At 44.2% G+C, this 24154-nt stretch overlaps 1 protein-coding gene across 1 annotated transcript in view; it reads right to left on the bottom strand.

Moving 5' to 3' along the window:
- Window positions 1–6003: 6003 nt before the first annotated feature.
- The window catches only part of LOC143300004 (atrial natriuretic peptide receptor 3-like), a 28495-nt gene continuing 10344 nt past the window's right edge, over window positions 6004–24154 (bottom strand). Inside the window, exons 2-4 of the mRNA XM_076613558.1 lie at window positions 10468–10659; window positions 6849–7065; window positions 6004–6077 (exon numbers count right to left, since the gene is read on the bottom strand). Of these exons, the coding sequence (XP_076469673.1) occupies window positions 6004–6077; window positions 6849–7065; window positions 10468–10659 (483 nt within the window). The remainder of the gene's footprint in view (window positions 6078–6848; window positions 7066–10467; window positions 10660–24154) is intronic.

The following is a 24154-nucleotide window of genomic DNA, read 5'->3' as shown; positions in this document are numbered from 1 at the left end:
CGGCGTAAGAAAAGACAAGAAGGAAGGAAGGAAGAGAGAGAGAGAGAGAGAGAGAGAGAGAGAGAGAGAGAGAGGGAGAGACAGACAGACACAGAGACAGAGACACAGACATACAGACAGAGAGAAGGGGCGTGGAGACACGTGGAGGGAAGAGTAGAAATTTGAGAGAGGAAGAGACAGAGACAGAGATATATAAAGAGACAAACAGAGAAAGAGATGAAGACAGAGAGAAAGGCACAGCGCGCGCGCGAGACAGAGAGAGAGAGAGAGAGAGAAAGAGAGAGAGAGACCGAGAGAGAGAGAGACCGAGATCTAGACCAACTGAAATCAAAAGAGACGGAGGTAGAGACAAAGAGAAAGAGAGAAAGATATAAAGATATAGCGAGAATGAGAGAGAGAGAGGCAAACAGACAGACACAGAAACAGACAGACAGACAGAGACAAGAGATAAGGGAGAGACAGACAAGAGAGAGAGAGAAACAGACAGACAGACAAACAAACAGACAGAGCGACACAGACTGAGACAAGAGAGAGAGAGAGAGAGAGGGCACGCGAAAGAGAGAAAGCGAAGAGGCAGTGTCCCCGCAATACACTGCATCACGGAAGCCACTTCAACCCATGCTCAATATCATGACCCTGCTTCACCTTCACCCCCATCCCTACCCCATCCCTCCCATCTCATTTCACCATCATAATCAGCAAAAGAGTCAGCCAGCCAGATATCGATAAAGACAGTGAAAAGGGGAAAGAGACAGGGGGACAGTAGGGATACCAGAGACAGAGAGGCTGGAAACGAGAGAAAAACAATAACAAGAACGGATGCTTTTAAACTTAATGAACCAGGCCTTCTGCCCATGTCAAAAGGGTCGGGAGAGAATGAGAGTCCACAATGGGACATGCATGATGATGCATGAGAGAGAGGGGGGGGGGGAGGGGGGGAGAGAGAGGGAGACAGACACACAGACAGAAACAGGGAGAGAGAGAGAGACAGAGAGAGAGAGAGACAGAGTGAAACAGAAAGAGACACACACACACACACACACACACACACACACACAGAGAGAGAGAGAGAGAGAGAGAGAGAGAGAGAGAGAGAGAGAGAGAGAGAGAGAACTACGTACTTTCAAAGTAGGATATTGATGGCGAAAGGGAACCCCACCCATCGCCTTTCATATGTAATCCCTGTCCAAATCCCCCGACCCCATGTCTATTTATACCATGACGACAGTCATCACCGAAAAGGAAAAGGACACAAGACAGAGAGACAGGCAGACAGACAAACAGATACACAGAGAGGCAGACAAGACAAAATGTACAAAGACCACGGACAGAGAGCGTCCATGGAGACAGACGAGAGAGAGAGAGAGAGAGGAGAGAGAGAGAGAGAGAGAGAGAGAGAGAGAGAGAGAGATCTCAATAACCTAGCGGCAATGTAGTATAGTATGTCTTGATCGTGGCGTGGCGACCCTCTTTCTCACCCTTCTCTGTATGATCTTCCATTACTTTTTTCTTTACCTCCATTCTGTTTCATCAGAGTCCTTACATTCAGCCAGGAGGGTTATGATGGGAGAGAGAGAGAGGGGGGGGGGGGGAGGAGAGAGAGAGGGGGGAGAGAGAGAGAACACTGAACACAGAGAGGAGAGAGACAGAAACAGAAAGTAATTAGAAAGACAGATAGACAAAGAGAGAGAGAGAGACGGTGGTGGGTGGCGAATGGAGGGACAGAGAGAGACACAGGAGGTTGCCAAACAGATAGAGAGATTGAGATCGAGATGGTTTATTCATATAGGCCACACAGCCCTTTTGAAGGGGGATACACAGTAAAATGCTGAAGTCATATATTCAAAAAGACAGAGAGACACAGTGAGAGAGACAGGAAGAAAAAGGAGACAGATGCAGAGAAATACAGACAGACAGATAGACAGGCAGGCAGACAGAGGGGAGGCACAGAGAAAAGAGAGATGGAGAGGGAAAAGGAAAAAAAAGCACAAAGCAGAAAAGAGAAAGAGAGAGAGAGAATTGAAAGAGGGAGAGAGGAAAAGAAAGAAGAGAGGTCAGACTGACATACGGAAGCAGAGAGAGAAGAGAAGAGAGAGGGAGAGAGAAAAAAAGAGAGGACAGACAGACACACGGAAGTAGAGATAGAGAGGGAGGGAGAGATGGAGAGAGAGAGAGAGAGAGAGAGAGGCAGAAACAAAGAGACAGACACTTAGACAAAAGAGAGACTGAAAGAGAGAGAGAGAGAGAGAGAGAGAGAGAGAGGTAGAGAGACACAGAGAGAGACAGAGAAGCAGGGAGACAGGAGTAGAAACAAAAAGACATAGTCAAAGAGACAGAAAGAGAGAGAGAGGGGGAGGGAGAGAGAAAGAGAGAGAGAGAGAGACGGGAGGGGTAAGGATACAGAGAAACAAACTCCCCATTTCCATCAGTTTTATTAAACCGTGACAGGCGATGGGGTCAGCACTGGCATTATTTAAAAACTGTCTGCAAACAGGAGAGTAAAAAAAATATAGAAAGAAAAGATGCAAAATGGACGTGCAAGTAAGACAAATGAGAAATGAATGGGGGAAAAAGAAAGAAACGAAGACACAAATAAACTATATCAAAGAAATAATAATAAAAGAACGAAAAATAAAACCGACAGAAGAAAAAAAAATAACCATGGAAACGAATAGAAGGGAAAAGAGGGAAGGAAACGCAACATTAAAAAGCAAAGAAAGAAAGAAAGAAAATGGAAGACAGAAAGCAAAATAAATAAATAAATAAAAAGTCAGACAGAAAAAGACAGAGAGAAACAACGAAACAAAGATTTAACGCATAGAAATTATGAGTATATTTGTAATTCGCTTCAACTTATCTTCGTCGAAACTACCATCCTGGGTCATTGTCGCAGAGGACAGTTTCAAAATCCTCCATTTTTTTTCTTCATCTTCTTGTTCTTCCCGTTCATCAGATAGACACCCCAGCCTCCCTGATGAAGGCAGACGTACTCGGCATTTCCTCCACACAGCCGTATCACAACCAAAGACATAACGTGAAAACAATGGCACAGCCTCTCTACCTCTAATTTGTAAAGAGAACTTGAAATGAGTACCTGTGATGGACCTGTTTTAAACAATACTTTGTGTGCAAACAGGCGAAGGTGCGCGCGCGCGCGCGCGCGTGCGTGCGTGTGTGTGTGTGTGTGTGTGTGAGTGTGTGTGTGTGTGTGTGTGTGTGTGTGTGTGTGTGTGAGTGTGAGTGTGTGTGTGTGAGTGTGTGTGTGTGTGTGTGTGTGTGTGTGTGTGAGAGAGAGAGAGAGCGTGAGTGTGTGTGCGTACGTGTGTATGTGTGTGCTTTAGTGTGTGTGTGTGTGAGTGTGCGTGTGTGCGTGCCTCTGTATATATATATATATATATATATATATATATATATATATATATATATATATATATATAGTGTTTGTGTGTGTGTGTGTGTGTGTGTGTGTGTGTGTGTGTGTGTGTGTGTGTGTGTGTGTGTGTGAGAGAGAGAGAGAGAGAGAGAGAGAGATCAATATCAGAACAATACCGTAAACGGAAAGGAGAAAACCGGAACTTGATACTGTACAAGACCAACACTACCTATCTGTTATGAAAAACACTTTGATATAAAAATTTAAAAAAATCTTTGCCATAAAAGGAAGGGAAATATTCCAGCCTGATACTCTGCATACAAGACCAGCAAAAACAGTCTGTCTTGACGCCCTCCCCACCCCCACACCCAAAGCCACGAGCTATCCATAAATTATACAGATGTGTAAGTACACGCATGCTTGGTTGCACAGTCATAATCTTGCGGGTCTCGCATCACACAGACAGACAGAGAGAAACAGAGACAGACAGACAGACACAGAGAGAGTAGAGAAAGAACAAAAAAAAGAAGTAGGCAGGCAGATAGACAAGGAGACTGACTCACTCACAGAGAATCACGAATCATAACCATATTGCCCAGTCAACCACTATGAACATATCGGAGTTGTCACCACGTGAAAAGAAACCCACTTTACAAGTTATGATATAATAATTATGATACGCATAAATCGGGATCAGTTTTCATTTCTAAAAGTGTCGAGATAAATACAAGAGAATTTGGAATGGTTTATTCACAATCAGGCCACAGCCCCTAGTGAAGGGGGTATACGTAAACATAATACAACTCAGCGAAAATACATAAACAAATAAGCATTAATACAGACAACAAACCGTGCACTGTATCCGTGTAAATATATAGACAACAAAAAATACATTATAACTGTTTTACGAAGTAACAATTTCTCTTAATTTGAATGCCTTATATAAGAATACCGAAAAATTATGTACGTCATTGGTATTGCTTGACGACATTAACAAATTCAACTTGAACAGAGAGGGATGCTTGTAGTACTTAGGTTTTATAAACATTTGACGTACATGTTTAAGTGCTAAATACAAGAGAGAGAGGGAGAGAGACAGAGAGACAGACAGACAGAGCTACAAAGGCACACAGGGAGGGAGGGAGAGATAGAGAGAGAGCTACAAAGACACACACACACAGAGACAGAGACAGAGAAGACAAGACACATAGTTTACTGAACTGGGCCATTTGCCCATGTCAAAGGGAACAGTGGGATAGGGAAGAAAATCAGACGAAAGAAAACAGCGTAAACTGCATGCCGATTTGATCTACATTATCCGTCCATACAGCAAGAGACAGAGACAGAGAAAAAGAGAAAGAGGGAAAGAGAGAGACAGACACAGAGAGAGAAGTTGGGCAAAGAGTGCAAAAACAAAATTCATTTCGGTCAGTTATATTAAAGTCTCCAAGGCAATAAGGTCAACACCGACATTTGAAAAAGAAAACCAAAAAACGTCGGAATACAGAAGTGAAGAAGGAAGAGAAAGGTGGACAATAAAATCGAAAGGGAATAGGAAATTGAGTATGAAAAAAAAAATATTAAAGGAAAAAATAGAGCGTCCAAGAACAAGAAGTGCAAAGAAGAAAGAAGAGCAACAAAACGATCGAAACACACACACACACACACACACACACACACACACACACACACACACACACACACACACATGTATACACACACACACACACACACACACACACACACACACACACACACACACACACATAGCCACATACAAACACTCACATATACCCACCGCAGCCCCCTCCCCCCACCTCACCCCCACACGCACCCCCCCCCCCCCGCCCCCCCTACACACACACAGACATAAGCCACACCACACCACCTCGCCACCCCCAACCTCGGACGCGACGTGATGCTATGCAAGGAAACGGAACGCAACAAAACTGACTCCATACAATACCAGACGACACCATCCGAACCAACCTCTTAAACCTGTACAAACCTTACACAACACAACGCGAACACAACAGACTGCAAAAATGATCAAAAGAAACCAATGCACAAGAGCTCATGACATCACACCACCCCACACCACCTCCACACCGCCACAGAAACCACCCCCACAACACCCCTCTTCCAAACATCCCAACCACCCTGACCTTACCCGCTCACCAATACACCACACCACTCACTCCCTTACCCCAACACCACACCACAACCTGACCACTCCCAACACCCCCAAAACACAACACAACACAGCCTAGTCCATCCTTACCTGCCCAGTCCCCTATCTCCTCATGAAAGCGTCCCACAACACACAACAAATACCCCCTCCACAAAACCACCCCATCCCCCACACCACCACCACTCGACCAATCCGACACCACAAAACACAAACACCCCAACCACAAAACCACCCCCATCTTCCACCCCACCCAGTCACCACCACCCGACCACCCTAACACACCCCGAAACACAAACACCCCCAAACACAAAACCACCCCCATCCTCCACACCAACCAGTCACCACCACCCGACCACCCTAACACACCCGAAGCACAAACACCCCAAACACAAAACCACCCCCATCCTCCACCCCACCTAACCACCACCACCCGACCACCCTAACACACCCGAAACACAAACACCCCCAACCACAAAACCACCTCCATCCTCCACACCACCCAGTCACCACCACCTAGCATACCCAAAACACACCCGAAACACAACACAACAACACAACACAATCCAACTACCACCGCGAACTGACCTGCCCAGTTCCTGATTGTATTTTGTATCTTTTTTTTGTATTTTGTATTTCTTTTTATCACAACAGATTTCTCTGTGTGAAATTCTGGCTGGTTTCCCCAGGGAGAGTGAGTCGCTACACACAGCGCGACCCATTGTTTTTTGGGGGTTTTTTTGTTTGTTTGTTTTTTCCTGCGTGCAGTTTTATTTGTTTTTCCTGTCAAAGTGGATTTCTCTACATAATTTGGCCAGGAACAACCCTTTTGTTGCCGTGGGTTCTTTTACGTGCGCTAAGTGCATGCTGCACACGGGACCTCGGTTTATCGTCACATCCGAATGACTAGCGTCCAGACCACCACTCAAGGTCTAGTGGAGGGGGAGAAAATATCGGCGGCTGAGCCGTGATTGGAACCAGCGCGCTCAGATTCTCTCTTCCTAAGCGGACGCGTCACTTCTAGGCCATCACTCCACACATATAAAAACATAAAAGCGAAGACAAGGAGTTATTACTGATTTGCACATGGTATTTCCTAAGGTAGCGTACAACATTCGCCCCCCCCCCCCTCCCCCCCACGACAAAACCTCCATCACCACCACCTGACCAACCCAACACCCCCAGAACACACACCACACTACACACACACACACACACACACAACAACCCAAACCACCACACACATACACACACACCACCACAACCCAAACCACCACACACACTCACCTGCCCAGTCCCCGATCTCCTCAGGAAGCCGCTCCAACAGACTGTCGACGCTCTCGAACTTCTCGTAGTCCTGCTCCACCCCCGGGATGATGTCCTGGTACTTCAGCCCGTAGTGCAGCCCGTCCGTCACGATGTGGCACACCTTGTCCCCAACCATGTCCTGTGCCACCGGGTCGTACACCTGCTTGATGCGCTTCCACTTGAACTCGTGCATGATCTGGTGTTGGGGGAGGAGGGGTTGGGGGGGGGAAGACAAAAGGGAAGGGTGGATTAGAGTGAACGAAACGAAAGAATAACTCGTTTGTTGAATGTGGGGTGGTGGTGGTGGTGGTAGTGGTAGATGAACGTGGTGGTCAGGATGTAAATTTTTGTGTGTGTGGTGTGTTTTCCATTAGAAATCTATATATTTAAATATAAAGAAATCTTTAAGAGGTCGATGCGTGTTCTAGAAACAGTGTTCGTGTTATTAACTCTCTCTCTCTCTCTCTCTCTCTCTCTCTATATATATATATATATATATTTTTTTTTTATGTTAGCTTATTCTTACTCTGCTTTTTTATGTGTGCGTGTATATGTTTTCTATATAATTGATATGTTAAAACAACAGCGAACATAAATCAATAAATGAATACAAAAATCAATAAATGAATAGATTTTGACTCGAAAAGGAGATTTCAGGTTAACTTGAAACAAGTTTGGTTTTTATTTTTTTTTTGTTTTTTTTTTTAAGAAGAAAAAGAAAACAGATTTTTTTTTTTAAATTAAAAAATAAAATAAAAATAAAAAACAGCTTTCACAACTCCAGTGTTGCACACAGGACAAGCTCCTCGTTCCTCGTCCACGCAAAACTTGAGTTATCCCCCTTACTCACCACCCGCCTTAACTTCCCCAACCACAACCCATACCCCCACCCACCCCACGCAACACCCTCCCCTGCCACCCTCCCTGTTCTTGGCAGACCGCCAAAAGCAACCAGTAGGAGGCGGAACGAAGAGGAGGAGGAAGTCAAAATCCCTCCCGTTGATTCCCCCTTGGCTGAATGAATTTTCTACACAACAGATCTGAGCTGTATGCAATGCATCACACAGGAGACTGGCTCTCCTTGTTTTAATCATGTTACCCACAGACCGGCTGCTGCTTCCTTACACAGCGGAATGAATATAGATGACAACACACGCCAAGAGACCCAAACATAAGGACGCAGATAGAAAAACAAAAACGAAAACAACCACCCTCCCCCCCTCTCCCCCCAAGAAAAAAACAACGAAACAACAAAAAAAAATAATCAAAACAAAACAACGAAACAACAAAAAAAATCATCAAAACCAAAAACGAGCATATAATTATCACCATCACAAATGAAAAAGACAATGACTCAGAAAAAAAACAACAACAAAAAACGAACAATATAAATGCATCAACCGGCGAGGCAAACCGTTCACTGTGTTTCTAGCGTGAAAATAAACGGGGATGTTTCTTTTGCAGCCATGCAGTGATGTATTGTCTCAAGCTCAACCAAATCTCTAACGGCATATTCAGAGAGAGAGAGAGAGAAACGTCTAACTGAAATAAATAATAGATTACGTAAAAAACAAACCACAAAAAAACCCAAAAAAAAAAAAAAAAAAAAAAAAAAAAAAAAAAACAACCAAACACACAGACAGACAGACAAAAAGCAAGGTTGAGAAACAAATGTCCACCTTTTGCGGAGAAAAATAAAAGCTCTTTTCTTCTATCATCTCATCTATCACACTCGTAATTCTGAATACGAACGAAAGGCCTTGACACTTTTGAAACAAAACAAAAACAAAAGAAAGAAAGCAAGCAAGAAAAAAGACAGTATTAAATCATGGTTCCCACCCGTTTCAAGCCAGACTTTCACTTTTGTTTTGTTTTTCTCAAAAGCTCTCGGCACATGTCCACACACCCATAAAACTTAACTAGAAAAGACGAAACACACAGCATATGTTCTCTCTGTCTCTTTGTCTGATTCTCTCTCTCTGTCTCTCTCTCTCTCTCTTGTCTCTCTGTCTGTCTGTCTCTGTCTGTCTGTCTCTCTCTCTCTCCCTCTCGTACATGCTTACGCACGAACGAACACACACACACACACACACACACACACACACACCCTATAATATGCACACACCAACACACACACACACACACACACACACACACACACACACACACACAGAGGCGCGCACGTTCACACTCACCCATTGATTGATATTACCATAGAAACTCGAGTGCATGTGACTGCGGGCACAACCTCCGGCGCCCATCATTCAGTGTCACAAAAAGAACAGAACAAAAAGTGAAAGAAAAACTCAGCCCAAGGAAATGACTAAGTGTTTTTCGATGACTTTTCCAAACTTCTTGGACTTCGCGATGGTAAACCACGACGGAGAGGAAAAAGGTGCAACAACAAGAAAGCGCCGAGAGTAAAAAAAGAGAAAGAAATCATGAAAGAAAGGACGATCGAAACCAATTATTGTTAAGCAAAAAAGAAAGCAACCAACACAAAAAAGTAACAAGCTGGTACCTACACATCTCGCTTTGTACACTTGGTAATAAAGGCATATTTTATTCTATTCTATATCTCTCAAGCGACCAGTCGGTATGACAAATGGAACTGATTGTGAGCACAACGCCAAGCGCGTTTTCTGATTCCATAATCATGTTGTTACATATATGACGGACGCAACAGTCGAAAGCGTTCGACTTTCGATCTGAGGGTCCCCGGTTCGAATCCCTGTCACGGCATCTGGTGGGTAAAGGATGGATTTTTATTTATTTATTTATTTATTCATTCATTCATTTATCTATTTATTTATCTATTTTTGCGATCTCCCAAGTCAACAGATATGCAGACCTGTTAGTGCATGAATCCCCTTCGAGTGTCTATGCATGAAAAGATCAAATACGTACGTTAAAAATCCCGTAAATCATGTCGCAATCGGTGCGTAATGGAAACAAGAACATACCCGGCATGCACCCCCTTCCAACCCCGAAAATGGAGTATGACTGCCTGCACAGCGGGGGTAAAAACGGTCACACACGTAAAAGCCCACTCGGTACATACGAGTGAACATGGGGATCGCTGCCTACGAACGACGAAGAAGAAAAAGTATTAGTTACATGTAGTCTGTAAAATTTTCATGTGTTCTGCACGGGGCTTCATCAGTCTTGATACGGCTCTTTCTGAGATCTGATGGCAAAGCAACAATGTCAGATGCTGCGACAAGATTTCTTGAAAAGCAACTGTGCCAAATGCAACAAGGTATGTTGTTGTTCTTTTTTTAAAACAGACAATAAGCATAGATGCCATATGCAACAAGTTTTTGATTAAACAGACGATACGCAACGATGTCAAATATTACAGGTTTTCTTTTAAACAGACGATAAGCAACAATGTCAAATGCAACATTTTTTTTCTTTAAACAGACAATAAGCAACGATGCAAAATGCAGCATGGTTTCTTGAAACGGACAATAAGCAACGATGCCAAACGCAATAGGGTTTCTTGAAATAGACGATGAGCAAAACTGCCAAATGCACCAAGGGTTTCCTACAAAAAATAAAACTGTCCTACCTTCTCCGCTTATCTCAAAATCCTCACCTCCAGCAGAAAGTCCAGCAAGGAGTTGATGCTGGCACCGACCCTGGTGATCAGGTCGTAGTTGCCCTGCTTGCCCAGGGCGAAGTCCCGGGCGATGGCCCCGGCGGTCAGCATGGGCAGCTTCCAGTAGTGCAGCTGTCGACCCACCGGGGCCGCCGCATAGTCACAGCACGGCCCGAAAAACACGTGCACCTGAACACAGGAGTTCAACAAAATTAACAACGTCCAAGCACGTTTTCTTGGGGGTTTTTTAGTTGCTGGTTGATTCCCCTGTTACAGACTGCCATTGCACTGGGCAGACAGAGGAAAAGGGCGAGAGAAAAAGAGAAAGAAAGGTATGTGAGCTGGAGACATACAGACAGTCAGAGACAGAGACAGACAGGCAGACCATGAGAAAGGGACAGAAAAGAAGAAGAAGGGGGTGAAAAGGAAGAGGGGGAGGAAGAGGAGGGGGAGGAGGGGGAGGAGGAGGAGGAGGAGGAGGAGAAGATGATGATGATGAAGGAGAAGCAGGAGAAACAACGTGTGAGTCTTTTTTATTTCTTTTTTTTTTTTTAACCTTCTTTCTTCTTGTTCTAATTCGTCGTTTGCTTTTCTTTCTTTCTTCATTTGCCATTTGCCTCTGTCTAGTCTCCTTTTTTGCTGTTTGTCTTCTATTTATTTTGTTTCAATTTTGTTTTGTTTTTCCTCCACCTGCATATTTCTCTTTCCCACACGCCCCCCCACCCACCCACCCCTTCAAATCCACTTTTCTCTCATCCTGACCTATATATTTCTTTCTCCTCCACACCCATCTTTTTCTCTCCACCACCTCCACCTTTCTGTCCCCTACCCATCATCTCATCCCAATCTCTATCAGAAAGATTTTTCTTCTTTTTTTACCACAGTTTTCTTTTGATTCATTTTTCTTTTTTTTTCTTAGTTTTTAGACTATGTTCCATTTAGTAAAATCTTTATCCTGGTGTCTTTATTGCACAACGCAAAATGTTGAACTTTTCACCCATGTCGTAAAGATATTATGGCCAATGTAAGTCTCTCTCTCTCTCTCTCTCTCTCTCTCTCTCTCTCTCTCTCTCTCTCTCTCTCTCTCTCTCACACACACACACACACACACACACACACACACACACACAACACAATAACACTAACACACAAACACTAACACACACACACTAACACACACACACTAACACACACACACACACACACACACACACACACACACACAGTTTCTTCTCGACATTTCCACCTTGCCTTTATTCGTTTTCTTCATCAATACTCCTCCTTCCCACATTTCTTCGCTTAAAGAGAATTAAAGGCGGCATTGTATCGTAAGGTATCACTGTATCGAGGAGGGTCAATAGAAAAAAATACACACACACTCACACACACACACACACACACACACACACACACACACACACACACACACACATAGACAGATACACAGACACGTTCACACGTTCAATCACACACACACACACACACACACACACACACACACAAACACACACACGCGCGCGCATGTTTACACACACACACACACACACACACACACACACACACACACACACGCACACAAGCACACACACGCGCACGGACAGACACATAGACACACACACACACACACACACACACGCACACGAACGCACGCACGCACGCACACACACACACACACACACACACACACACACAATCAGAACGTGATCGCCAGACAGTGGGTGGGTGGATGGGGGAGTAAAAATCGAGGGAGCGGAGTGAACGTGAGAGCACTCCTGTTTTGTTGGACCAACGACAAAGGCTCATGTTGCGGCACTTATTGTCGCCCCTGCATATATTGTCGCCGGCGACAATTCGTGCAGCCCTCACTGCATATATTGTCGCCAGTTTTTAGAGTAAAAAATTCAGTGGAGAAATCAGTGATGATAGTATTGTGATGATCACTATGATAAAGTTTATAGTGGGTGCGTATGTGAGAGAGAGAGAGAGAGAGAGAGAGAGAGAGAGAGAGAGAGAGAGAGAGAGAGAGAGAGAGAGAGAGATGAAGATATATTTCATTTCTACGGGAAATAGAATGAGCAAGCACCTGCTTTTTATCATCCAGCCTTCAAGTAGGAAAATGTCGAAAAGAAGTGATATGAAGAAAGACCACAAGAAATGGGTAAATAGTAAAGGCTTCCACCCATCCATCCACCCACACCCACAGGTGGTCTCGACACCGCCCTGACCACAGACTGTGATAAGGGAAGTCAGAAACAGGCCTGTTACGTGGTGGACAGCTCTTTGTTAACTTCACCTTGCAGAACACACACACACACACACACACACAACACACACATGTTTACTGCACTGTTGTGGCATCAGCTGCACGGCCATTGGTTTGGTCCATCTATGTATAGGTTCGTGTTTACAACCCTTGACTTTTGTGATCGACTCAAGATCCCGAACCTACTGACTCACTCACTCTTTCTCTCTCTCTCCCCCTCACTTTCCATCCCACTCTCTCCTCCACCCCTCCCTTTCTCTCTACCCCCCCGTTCTCTGTCTCTTGCCCTCTCTGTCAGTCCATTCCTCTCCCTCCCCCCCCCTCCACCCCGAAAACGGAGTATGACTACCTACATGGCAGCGATAAAAACGGTCATACACGTAAAAGCCCACTCGTGCTTACGAGTGATCGTTGGAGTCGTAGCCTCACCCCCCCCCCCCTTCCCCCCCAACAAAAAGGAAGGTAAGTCTCTCTGTATCAGTGTCTTTCTCAACTCTGTGAATCTATGTGTGCATCTGTCTGTGTGTCTCTCTGTCCCTCTCCCTCACTCCACCCCTCCCTCCATCACACCCTCCACTTCCCTGGCTGTCTTATCTATCGTCCTCAACCACCAGTCTTATTTCCGTTCAATAAAACTTTACAAGTCCAGCCATGACAAACAGAAAAAAAAGCGAAAAATTACGGAACAGGCAGACGACTCTTGCAACCATCTGTCAACTCAATTCTAGTGCTTGTCTTCCAAGCCAGCAACCCCCCCCCCTCCCCTCCACCCACCTCCGCCACCTCTTCTGACATTGCGATCGCTGTAAGCGTTTTATAGCAAAGAGTAAACAGCAGCAGCAGCAGCAGCGGCAAGAGGTGATACTTTCGTCTCCGGTGATGTGTGTAAACCACTCAGTCTTCTTCTCTCGTTCCCAAGCAGGGCTGTTGGTTAGTTTGAAGAGAAAGAAGAGACGGGACAAGGAGCAGAAGAGTCGTAGCGTGTTGTAGGATGAGTGAGTGTGTGTGTGAGTGGTGGGAGGTGGGGAGCGGAGAGGGTGTCTTCTTTTCTTCTCCAAGTGTCACTGTCCAGACAAAAGTGTGCTTTGGATGTTTGTCATGTTAGCATTCACCGGGCGAATCTTACTGATTAAAAGTTTGGTCCAAACGTGTGTGTGTGTGTGTGTGTGTGTGTGTGTGTGTGTGTGTGTGTGGTGGGACAAAGTTGAGAGCAAAGAAGCGAACAAATAAGTTTTAAAGAAAACAATACTTGAAACCGTTAAGAAAAAAAACAACAAAAAAACACGAAAATCCGTTTGTTTGTCTAGTAATAATAATAATTATATATATATATATATACATATATACATATATATATATATATATATATATATATATATATATATATATATATATATATATTATTGTCTTCAGAGACAGAGAGATGGAAACTCAAAACGCTTTCGTTCAATAATTATTATTTCATGCATGGCCTATTCTTCAACATGACTTCGCACACAGATTCAGTTTTTTTCAGTTTTCAGTAGCTTAAGGAGGCGTCACTGCGTTCGGACAAATCCATATACGCTACACCACATCTGCCAAGCAGATGCCCGACCAGCAACGTAAACCCACGCGCTTAGTCAGGCCTTGAGAAAAAACAAAACAAAACTAAACAAAAAGTTTCTCTATTGGTCTGTCTGTATCTTTGTCTCTGTCTGGCTTTCTGTCTCTGTCTCTGTCTCTCCCTCTTTCCATCAATCTGTCTGTCTCTTTCCCTCAGTCTCTCCCTCTCCCACCCCCCTTGGCTGTCTCCCCTCTCCTCCAGCCACCGCTTTATTTACGTTGAATAAAACTTCACCCAGCCATGACAAAACCCGATCAATCATGGGAAGCAGGCAGATGGCTCTCACACCATCACTCAACTCAGTTCTATTGCTTGTCTTCCCGTCCAAGCCAGCAACACCCCCTCCACCCACTCCCTGTTTTCTGACACTGCTATCGCTGTAACCGTTTTACAGCCAGAGTAACTAGTAGCAAGAGCACCAAGAGAGGAGATATCTTCGTTTCCAGTGATGTGTGTAAACCACTCATCCTCTCTCGTTTCCAAGCAGGTTTCTATATGGTAAGAGGCAGACTAAAAGAATCTTGGTAAAAGTCGACTTACATGGGAATAAAGAGGCGACGTATCAAGCCACAGGCTCTTCTTCAGGCAAAATGAGTGAGTGACAGACAGAACGATACAGACAGGGAGGGAGAGAGTAAAGCTGAGGAAAGGAAAGTGATGAGAAGTCACAGGAAAGGACACAAAAAAGAAGAAGGGTGATCAAAAGCACACTAAAATAAAACAAAATGAGGTGGAGGTTTTTATATGTTTTTAAAAGGAAGAAGAGACTGGAAAAGGAGCAGAGCTCTATATTGTCGGATGAGTGTGAGGAAAAAAGAAAGTGTCCTCGGTATCACGAACCAACTGCTTACCAGAGCGCTTTGGATGTTTGTCTTGTGAGAATTAGTGCTGATTAACATTTGATCCAAACTTTTTATTTTTGGTAGGGGAACAAAAATGGGATGAAAAAAACCCAAAAAAACCCCAAAGAAATAAATGTCAAGAATGCTTTTTTTTCTGAGCAGAACTGAGAACAGAGCAGAACATGCAAATACTGCCTTTCCTTCATACAAGCGGCCATTTGCGTACGAACTTTGGCATGTTCTATGGTGTTCATTGAACAAAATGGATCCGTTTTAACATGTACAATAGAAAGAGAAAGACAGAGAGACAGACAGACAGAGGCAGACAGAGACAGAGACAGACAGAGATAAAGAGACATAGAGATAGAGACAGAGAGATAGAAAGTCAGAAAGAGAGACAGAGAAAGCAACAGAGAGACAGAGACAGAGGGAGACAAAGAGAAAGATAGATGGACAAAGGCCAGGGAGAAAGAAACATAATGGTAATTCTGAATGACTCTTCTCTAACCCCACTCTTCCTTCTCTCTCTCTCTCTTCCTCCTTTACTACCTTACCAACCTACATTTTTTTTCCAGTTCAATACTTAACGGGTCCAGCATGATACATTATGATCAAACAAGGAGCAGGCAGATGCTTCTCTCTCTCTCTCTCTCTCTCTCTCTCTCTCTCTCTCTCTCACCATCATTCAACTCAGTCCCAATGCTTGTCTTCCAAGCCAGCAACACCCACACCCACACCACCCCTCGAGATCGCCTCTTCCGACATCGCAGTCACTGTAACCATTTCACAACGAGAGAGTAAACAGGAGCAGCTGCAGCAGCAGCACCAGCAGCAACGGCAAAAGAGATCATTATGATCGTCGTCTTCAGTGATGTGGGTAAACCACTCCTCTTCTCTTGTTACCTGCGGGCCTTTTCACTGGTCTGAATGAAAGAGAAGGACGAGGAGAGAAGGAACAAAAAGAGTTGTAGAATGTTGTCAGATGAATGTGAGAAAACAACACACACGAAAGAAGGTGGTGTCACCGGTGTCACGAGCCAACCGTTTACAAAAGCGATTTGGATGTTTGTGAGGTTAGCATTTTGTTAGCGAATTTACCAATTGAAAGTTTGATACAAACATGTGTTTGCATGTAGTGGGCAAAGTTTATAGCATGCAAACAAACGGGTAAACATAATAATCGTTTGTTTTTTATGTTGACTGAGAACAAAACAAAATCGCTATTCTGCTCGTGGTAGTAGCCTTTTACACACACACTTCAGCACATTCTTCAGACTACACCATGTACAAGAGAGAGAAAACGAAAACGAGATAGAGAGGGTAAGACAGAGAAAGAGAGACAGACAAAGAGATAGAAGGACGAAAGGGTGGAGGGAGATATAAAGAGAATGGTAATTCTGAATGATTCACAAGCAACACAAATTTGTCTAGCTCTTCTCCCTTGGCATTCTTACTCCACCTTCATCTGTCTCTCCCCCCTCCCCTTCCCTACTAACCCCACCACCACATGTTTTCCCATTCAATGCAATATTTACAGGTGAAGTGATGATAAAACCGATCAAGCACGAACAGGTAGATGGTTCTCTCACAATCAGTCAACACCGTTCTATTGCTTGTGTCCCCAAATCAGCAGCACAAACTCCCTTCTTCTGACATTGCAATCGCTGTAACTGTTTAACAGCAGGAGTTAACAGCAGCAGCAGAGGAGAAATAGAGAGAAGACAGCTTAAAGAGAAAGAAGAGATAAGTGATAAGAAGCAGATTTGTATAATTTCGTCTGGTGAGTGTTAGGAACAGGAGGGTCTCTTTGGTGTCACAAGCCAACGGAATGATTTGGACGTTTGTCAAGTTGACAGTTGTCAGTGCATCCACCAGTTGAAGGTTTCATTCTAATTTTGTTTCTATGTGGGATGGGAGGTGGTGGTGGGGTCGGTGGCAAAATTGAGAGCAAACAAGCAAACACACACACACACACATTTTTCTTTTAGAAATTGAGCATAGAACAAACTTTTTTTTTCATGCAAGCAGCCGTTTGTATACCCAATTGAACACTTTCTTCTGGTGTTCATATGGCAGAAATAGATTCGTTCGTTTTGACAGGATTTAACATATACAACAGAGATAGGGGCACAGAAACAGAGAGAGAGGGACAGAGAGAGGGAAAGAGAGAGAGGAAAAGAGAGAGAGTCAGACAGACAGAGGCAGAGAGGAGATAGACATACAGAGACAGGGAGACAGAGACAGAAAAAGACACAGAGAAGAACGGTAATTCAAAGAACACGAATTGGTCTGGCCCTTCCTTCTGTCTAATTATTCCCTCCCTTCCACTATCTCACTGCCCCTCCCCCACCCCCTGCTCACCACCCCCTCCCCCCACCATTCTTACCCCACCTGCTCCACACCACCGCTGTTTTCTGTTAAAAAAAGGTCCAGCCATGATAAAAATAGATCAAGGATGAAGCAGACCATACTACAAGTCCCCGGGTGCAGGCAGAAGGCACTCTCACCATCCAACTCAATTTCAACGCCGGTCTTCCAACCCGACTCACCAATCCACCCGCACTTCTCACTCTTCTGACAGCGCAATCTCTGTAACCGTTTTACAGCAGGAAGTAAACAGAAACAGCAGCAGCAGAGGGGGGAGACCATCCTCGACTCCGCTGATGTGTGAAAAGCACTACGGCTTTCCGTCTACTTTCCTGGCTGGGTTTTTCGGCTGTTAGAAGACGAAAGAAAGGGATGGTGGGGTACAGAGCAGGTTTGCAGCAAGTGGGGTGAAATGTTCGTGAGAAGATGGCGTCTTCCGTTTTACTCACTGCCCACTTTTGCAAGACTGTTTAAAGATGTTAGTCAAGTTTTAATTTGTCAGTCTACTGACATCAAATTTGATCCAGAAGTTGTTTGGGATTTTTCCGTGGAGGGAGAATAAGGGGATAAAGCAAAGAAATGAACAATTAACTAACCAGAAAACAAATAAGCAAAACGTTGATACAACAAACAAAAAAAATAGTATAAACCAAACGAAACATGTCTTCTTTTTTTTTCCATTGGTCGTTTGTGTACTTTCTTCAGCTGCAACTTACCCTTCTTCTTTTGGCAGACCGGATCAAGGTTGACAGACATTAAACAATGACAGAGACAGACAGACAGACAGACAAACACACACACACACACACACACACACACACACACACACACACACACACACACACACACACAGATCACTGAACAATGAATGATTTCAATGACATAGTCGCAAGGCCAACAGCCCCTATTATAACAAATGCATATATGCATGATGAGGACCAATATCAACTCTGCACTCAACTCATATCCAGTCCTGTCTCTTTCATATATTTCCCACCCCTACCCTCAACATACACACCTTAACATTCACATTCCTTTTCACATCATCATTATACGCATACACGGACTAGCCGTCAAGAGAGGGAGGGAGAGAGAGAGAGAGAGAGAGAGAGAGAGAGAGAGAGAGAGAGAGAGAGAGAGAGAGAGAGATGAACATGCGCCACGCTAAACCCCAACCTGTAACAGATAAATAGCAGCTTGCAATAAAGGAGGATGAAAATCCATAATCTGAATTTTCGCACGGACCAATTTGCCAGGATGACCTCGTGGCCTGAAATTATTTCAATTAAGAGAAAAATAAATGTGAAAAAAGAGTGGTTACGGGGTATGGATGCTCGTGATTGGATGCCGTCTCCCCCCATCCTCCAAGGAAACGACTGAATGGGCAGGGGATACTGGCTGTTAGTCCGTGAAGAAATGGATGCAGAGTCAGCGCGTGCCCTTGTGTGAGGCTATAAAGCTTGCCGCAACGCCACTTTCCATTCATGCACTTTTCTGCTTGGTCTGTTCCTCCTTCCACGCTGCTTGTCAAGGTAATCTCTGTATCTGTCTGCCTGCCGATACATCTCCCCATTATACTACTTTTGCAAATTATGTTTCTACTTTCACTAATACTATTGCTTCTATTGCAGAAGCAGTTTGCTTCTATTACTACTCCTACTCCTCCTCCTACTACTACTCCTACTACTACCATAACTACTACTACTACTATTGCAACACTATCAAGACTACTGTCACCATCACCTCCGCTTCTTCTAAATAACCACCATTACTAGAATGCCCTCAGAACCTCACAAAAATCGCTCAGCACTTAGATACCTCTCACCCCTCTATCTATCTATCTATCTACCTACCTACCTACCTACCTACCTACCTACCTATCATTGCTCTCCCCCCTCCACATCTTTTTCCACCTTTCCCCACCCGCGTCCCCACCTTCCCCTTCTACTTAATTCCCACTCATCCTTCAACACATTGTTGTTTTTTTTGTTTCTTTGCTTGTTGTTTTTCTCTCCGTTCGATAAAACTTTACAACTCCAGCCATGATGATAAACCCCGACGGATCATGCACGGAGAGGGAGGAAGCTTATGGTTCTCTCTACACTATCATTCACCTCATTTCTATCTAATGTTTGTGTCTTCCAAGCTAGCAACACCCGAAACCTCCTCCAATCTCCTCCCCCACCACGAGGACTACCAGCTTTGGGTAAAAAACCTTTACAACACAACCTCCAGAGAAGGAAAGAGCAGCACCTATCAGCAGTAGAGGAGAGATTCTCCGTTTTCACTGATGTGTGTAAACCACTTCTCTTGTCGTCCTCTCGTTCTGGCCAGGGGCTCTTTGGCGGGTTTGAGAGTGAGAAAGGGAGATGGGAGATTATAGGGGGAGAGAGCGAGAAATGGGGAGGAAGAGGGAGGAAGAGAGAGAAAGGAAGAGACACGGACACGGACATTATTGCGTTGCCACTGACAATACTATCCTTTGGCAAGGGGGAACAATGTATGAACAAAATAATAACGGAGGTTTATATAGAAATTGACATATTGCTGAGTGAAAAGAAATTCAACGACAAACAACAACACAAAAAGGAAGAGAGAGAGAGAGACAGAGAGACAGAGAGACAGAGAGACAGAGAGACAGAGAGAGACACAGAGAGGGTGGAGGAAGAGGGAAAAAGAGACAGAGATTATATATATATATATATATATATATATATATATATATATATATTTTATATATCTGTATGTATATGTATATATATATATATATATATATATATATATATATATATATATATCGAGAGAGAGAGAGGGACAGATAGGGATAGACAAGGGGGAGGAAGAGAGAGAAAGAGGGACAGAGAATATATATATATATATATATATATATATATATATCGAGAGAGACAGATACAGATGTGGTGGAATATGGAAAAGAAATGTAGAACGTTGGGAAAGAGAGAGTGTGCGCGAGTGCGTGTGTGCGAGCGTGCGTGCGTGCGTGCGTGTGTGTGTGCGTGCATGCGTGCGTGCGTGCGTTTGTTTGTGTGTGCGTGCGTGCGTGCGTGTGTGTCAGTGTTGTGTGGAAAAGAGAAGAGGGTGGTCTTCCGTGTCACCAGCCAGCCACTTCGCAAGAGCGCTTAGGATGTTTGCCGAGCCAAGTATTGGCCCCGGTAAACCCACCGATTAAAAGTTTGGTGCAAACTTTCGCGTGGGAGAAAAGGAGGAGTTGAGAGCAAATAAATGTAAAAAGTAAACAAAGATGGGGAGGGAGGTGGAGGGGTTATGGGGTCGATAATTTCTTTTTTATATAAAAACATATGGAGACGAAAACAAATAAACGTCCTTCCTTCGCCAGAGGTCGATATCTCCACATACATATACTTCAACTCTTGACTGCAAGTTCTTCTGACGTTCAGCTGGCAGAGTGGATCAGTTTTGACAGTATATTAACGCGTTGGGAAAAGACAGAGTGGGGGGGGGGGGGGAGAGAGAGAGAGAGAGAGAGAGAGAGAGAGACAGAGAGACAGACAGACAGACAGACAGACAGACAGAGACAAAGACAGACAGAGACAGAGACACAGAGAGACAGACATAGACATAGAACGACAGAGAGAGGTGTTGAGGAAGGGAAGGAGGGAGGGGAGAGGGAGGAAGGGAGGAAGAGAAACACAGAAATTGGGAGAAAGAGAGAGAGAGAGAGAGAGAGAGAGAGAGAGAGAGCGAGATGAGAAAGAGAGAGACAGGGACAGAGACATAGGGGGGAGGGATGCACAGCCTGATACCAAATTAGAACCTGATACCAAATTAGAAGAGACAGACAGACAGACAGAGAGCGAGAGAGAGGAGGAGGAGGAAGAAGAGGGATGGGGGAGGGGGGTTGGGGGGGGGGGCAGAGAAACAGAGATTGAATGAGGGGGGTTTGAGAGAACGAGATGAGGAAAGGAGAAAGACAGAGAAAGACAGAGACAGAGACAGAAAAGAGACAGAGACACAGGGAGGGAGGGAAACATAGTCTTTTACCAAATTAGAACAGACTGTGTGTGTGTGTGTGTGTGTGTGTGTGTGTGTGTGTGTGTGTGAGAGAGAGAGAGAGAGAGAGAGAGAGAGAGAGGAGGGAGAGGGAGTGGAGGGGACGGATAAACAGAGAGACAGAGTGAGGGGGACTTGAGAGACCGAAATGTGAAAGAGACAGAAAGAAAGGGACAGAGGCATGGGGAGATCTTGTATCTCTCTGTATCCCTCTCTCTCTCTGTCTCTGCCTCTCTCTGTCTCACTCTGTCTCGTGTGTGTGTGTGTGTGTGTATGTGTGTGTGTGTGTGTGTGTGTGTGTGTGTGTGTGTGTGTGTGTGCGTGTGTGTGTGCGTGTGTGCGTGTGCGTGTGCGTGTGTGTGTGTGTCTGTGTGTCTGTCTGTGTGTCTGTGTTGGTGTTTGTGTGTGTGGTCAACTGTGACAATGTTTTTCGTCTGGCCGAGTGCATCATTATTGACAGCCTTGAGCAGGGTTTGCAGAAAGATCTGATTGAGCACTCACGATCACACATCTCCTTCCTGCACGGCAATCACAAGCAGCAGATTTTGTGATGTGTACACTCTGTCTGTCTGCCTGTCTGTCTGTCAGTCAGTCAGTCAGTCAGTCAGTCTGTCCATATCTCCGTCTGTCCGTCTATCCCCCTTCCCCTCTTCCCCCCTCTGTCTCTGTCTGACACAACAGGGAAAACAGATCTACACTTCAACATTAGCCAATAAGTGAATATACCATTTTCCCCTTGAAGACATCTAAACGATGCTTATAGCCAGGCCGACCACTAAGGACCCATTTCAGGGGTTGAATACCCGTCAAAACTTAAAACCAATTAAAAAAAGAAAAAAAAAAAAGAAAAACTAGAATAATGTTATAAAGGGCAGTTCAAAATAACGTTAAACAGTTTCAAGTCAGTGTTTCTTCAAACCCTCCTACTGTTTGGCAACGGCAACATTTCGCCGTTTGTGTCTCTACAGATGTCTAATTTCGGCTGCTGCTGCTTCTGCTTCTTCTGCTTCTTCTTCTTCTTCGTTTTCTTCTTCTTCTTCTTTTTCTATGTTCTGATGTCCAAGAGTAATCCCGTTCCTTCACGCTTCAGACATCATCCATGGACCCATCTGACATCGACCGGCGGTGGGAATCTTGCCCGACAGGCCTGCATTGCAGTCAGTCGTTTAGGACGTGTTGGGTCATGTTGAGTCTCCTGAAACTACTGGCATTCCACAGTATCTGTCATTCATAAGGTATAGTATAGTATAGTATAGTATAGTATAGTATAGTATAATGTAGTAATGTTATGTTATGTTATAGTATAGTATAGTATAGTTTAGTATTGTATTGTTATAGTATAGTATAGCAGAGCAGAGCATAAAACAGCACAGCATAGCACATTTTAGCATAGCATTGCACAGCACAGCACAGTGGTATGGTATGGTATGGTATCGTATGGTATGGTATGGTATGGTATTGCATAGCACTGCGCAAGATTGATTGCACTGCGTTGTGTTGCATTATAACGTCTTGTACTCTATCACAATGTATTGCATTTTATTGTTTTGAATCGAATTACTTTTTGGTCATTTTTTTTTCCTATGCGAAATTCGAGGCGCTCTCCCTGGGTTTGAGCGCATCGCTACACTGACACTACAGTATCACCCATAATTATGTTTCCTTTTTTTCTGTCAACTGGTGCATTCGTCTTACAATCGAAATGGGTTCTTTTCAGTGTGTGTAGTTCACGCTGTACACAGGATATGGGTTTACCCTCGCATCCAAAAGTCTAGCACCCAGGCCACATGAAAGGTCTAATAGAGTGGAGAGTTAAAAAACAAAATCCCGGCCCGTATAGTTATGAGTCTAGAGCACGTTAACACTCGCTTCCTAGTCGGCCGCGCGCATAAGCACGAGGTCATGCTGGTACCGGGTATTTCGTTGGTGTGCACCCACTTCTAGATAGGCATAGTAGAACCACTCTACCCCCCAACCCCTTTCGAAACACCCACCACATCCCATTCCCTCAACATTTGTTGTCGATTCCTTTTCCTTGCCGCTCTCAGTGAAGAAAGAGAGAGAGAGAGAGAGAGAGAGAGAGAGAGAGAGAGAGAGAGAGAGAGAGAGAGAGAGAGAGAGAGGAACGCAAAAGCGAAGACCTAAATGAATGCCTGGTACTTGTCTTGACTTGGCTTTAAGCGGTCGTAGAAATGAAAGAAAACAAGAAAGAAAGAAAGTAGGAAAGGAAAGCATGAAGGAAGGAAGGAAGGAGGGCGGAAGGAATGATGGATAGAAGACAAAGAACAAGTACAAGAACAACAAGAAGAAAAACAAGAACGAGAAGAACTAAAAGAACAAGAACAAGGAGAGAAACAAAAAGAACAAGAAGAAAAAGAAGAGGAAGGACAAATAAAAGAAGAAGATGATGATGATGATGATGAAGAAGAAGAAAACGAAAAAAAACAAAAACAGCAAGAACAACAACGACAATAATAAGAACAAGAAGAAGCATAGGATTCAGAGTCAGAGTCAAATCAAATCAAACGGTGTTATTTATTGCCGAGACGAAAAAGCAGCGAATCCATTTTATGG

This window comes from Babylonia areolata, chromosome 25, assembly GCF_041734735.1.
Source record: "Babylonia areolata isolate BAREFJ2019XMU chromosome 25, ASM4173473v1, whole genome shotgun sequence".
In the NCBI taxonomy this organism is placed as follows: domain Eukaryota; kingdom Metazoa; phylum Mollusca; class Gastropoda; order Neogastropoda; family Buccinidae; genus Babylonia; species Babylonia areolata.
This window is presented reverse-complemented; position numbering and strand designations above follow the sequence as displayed.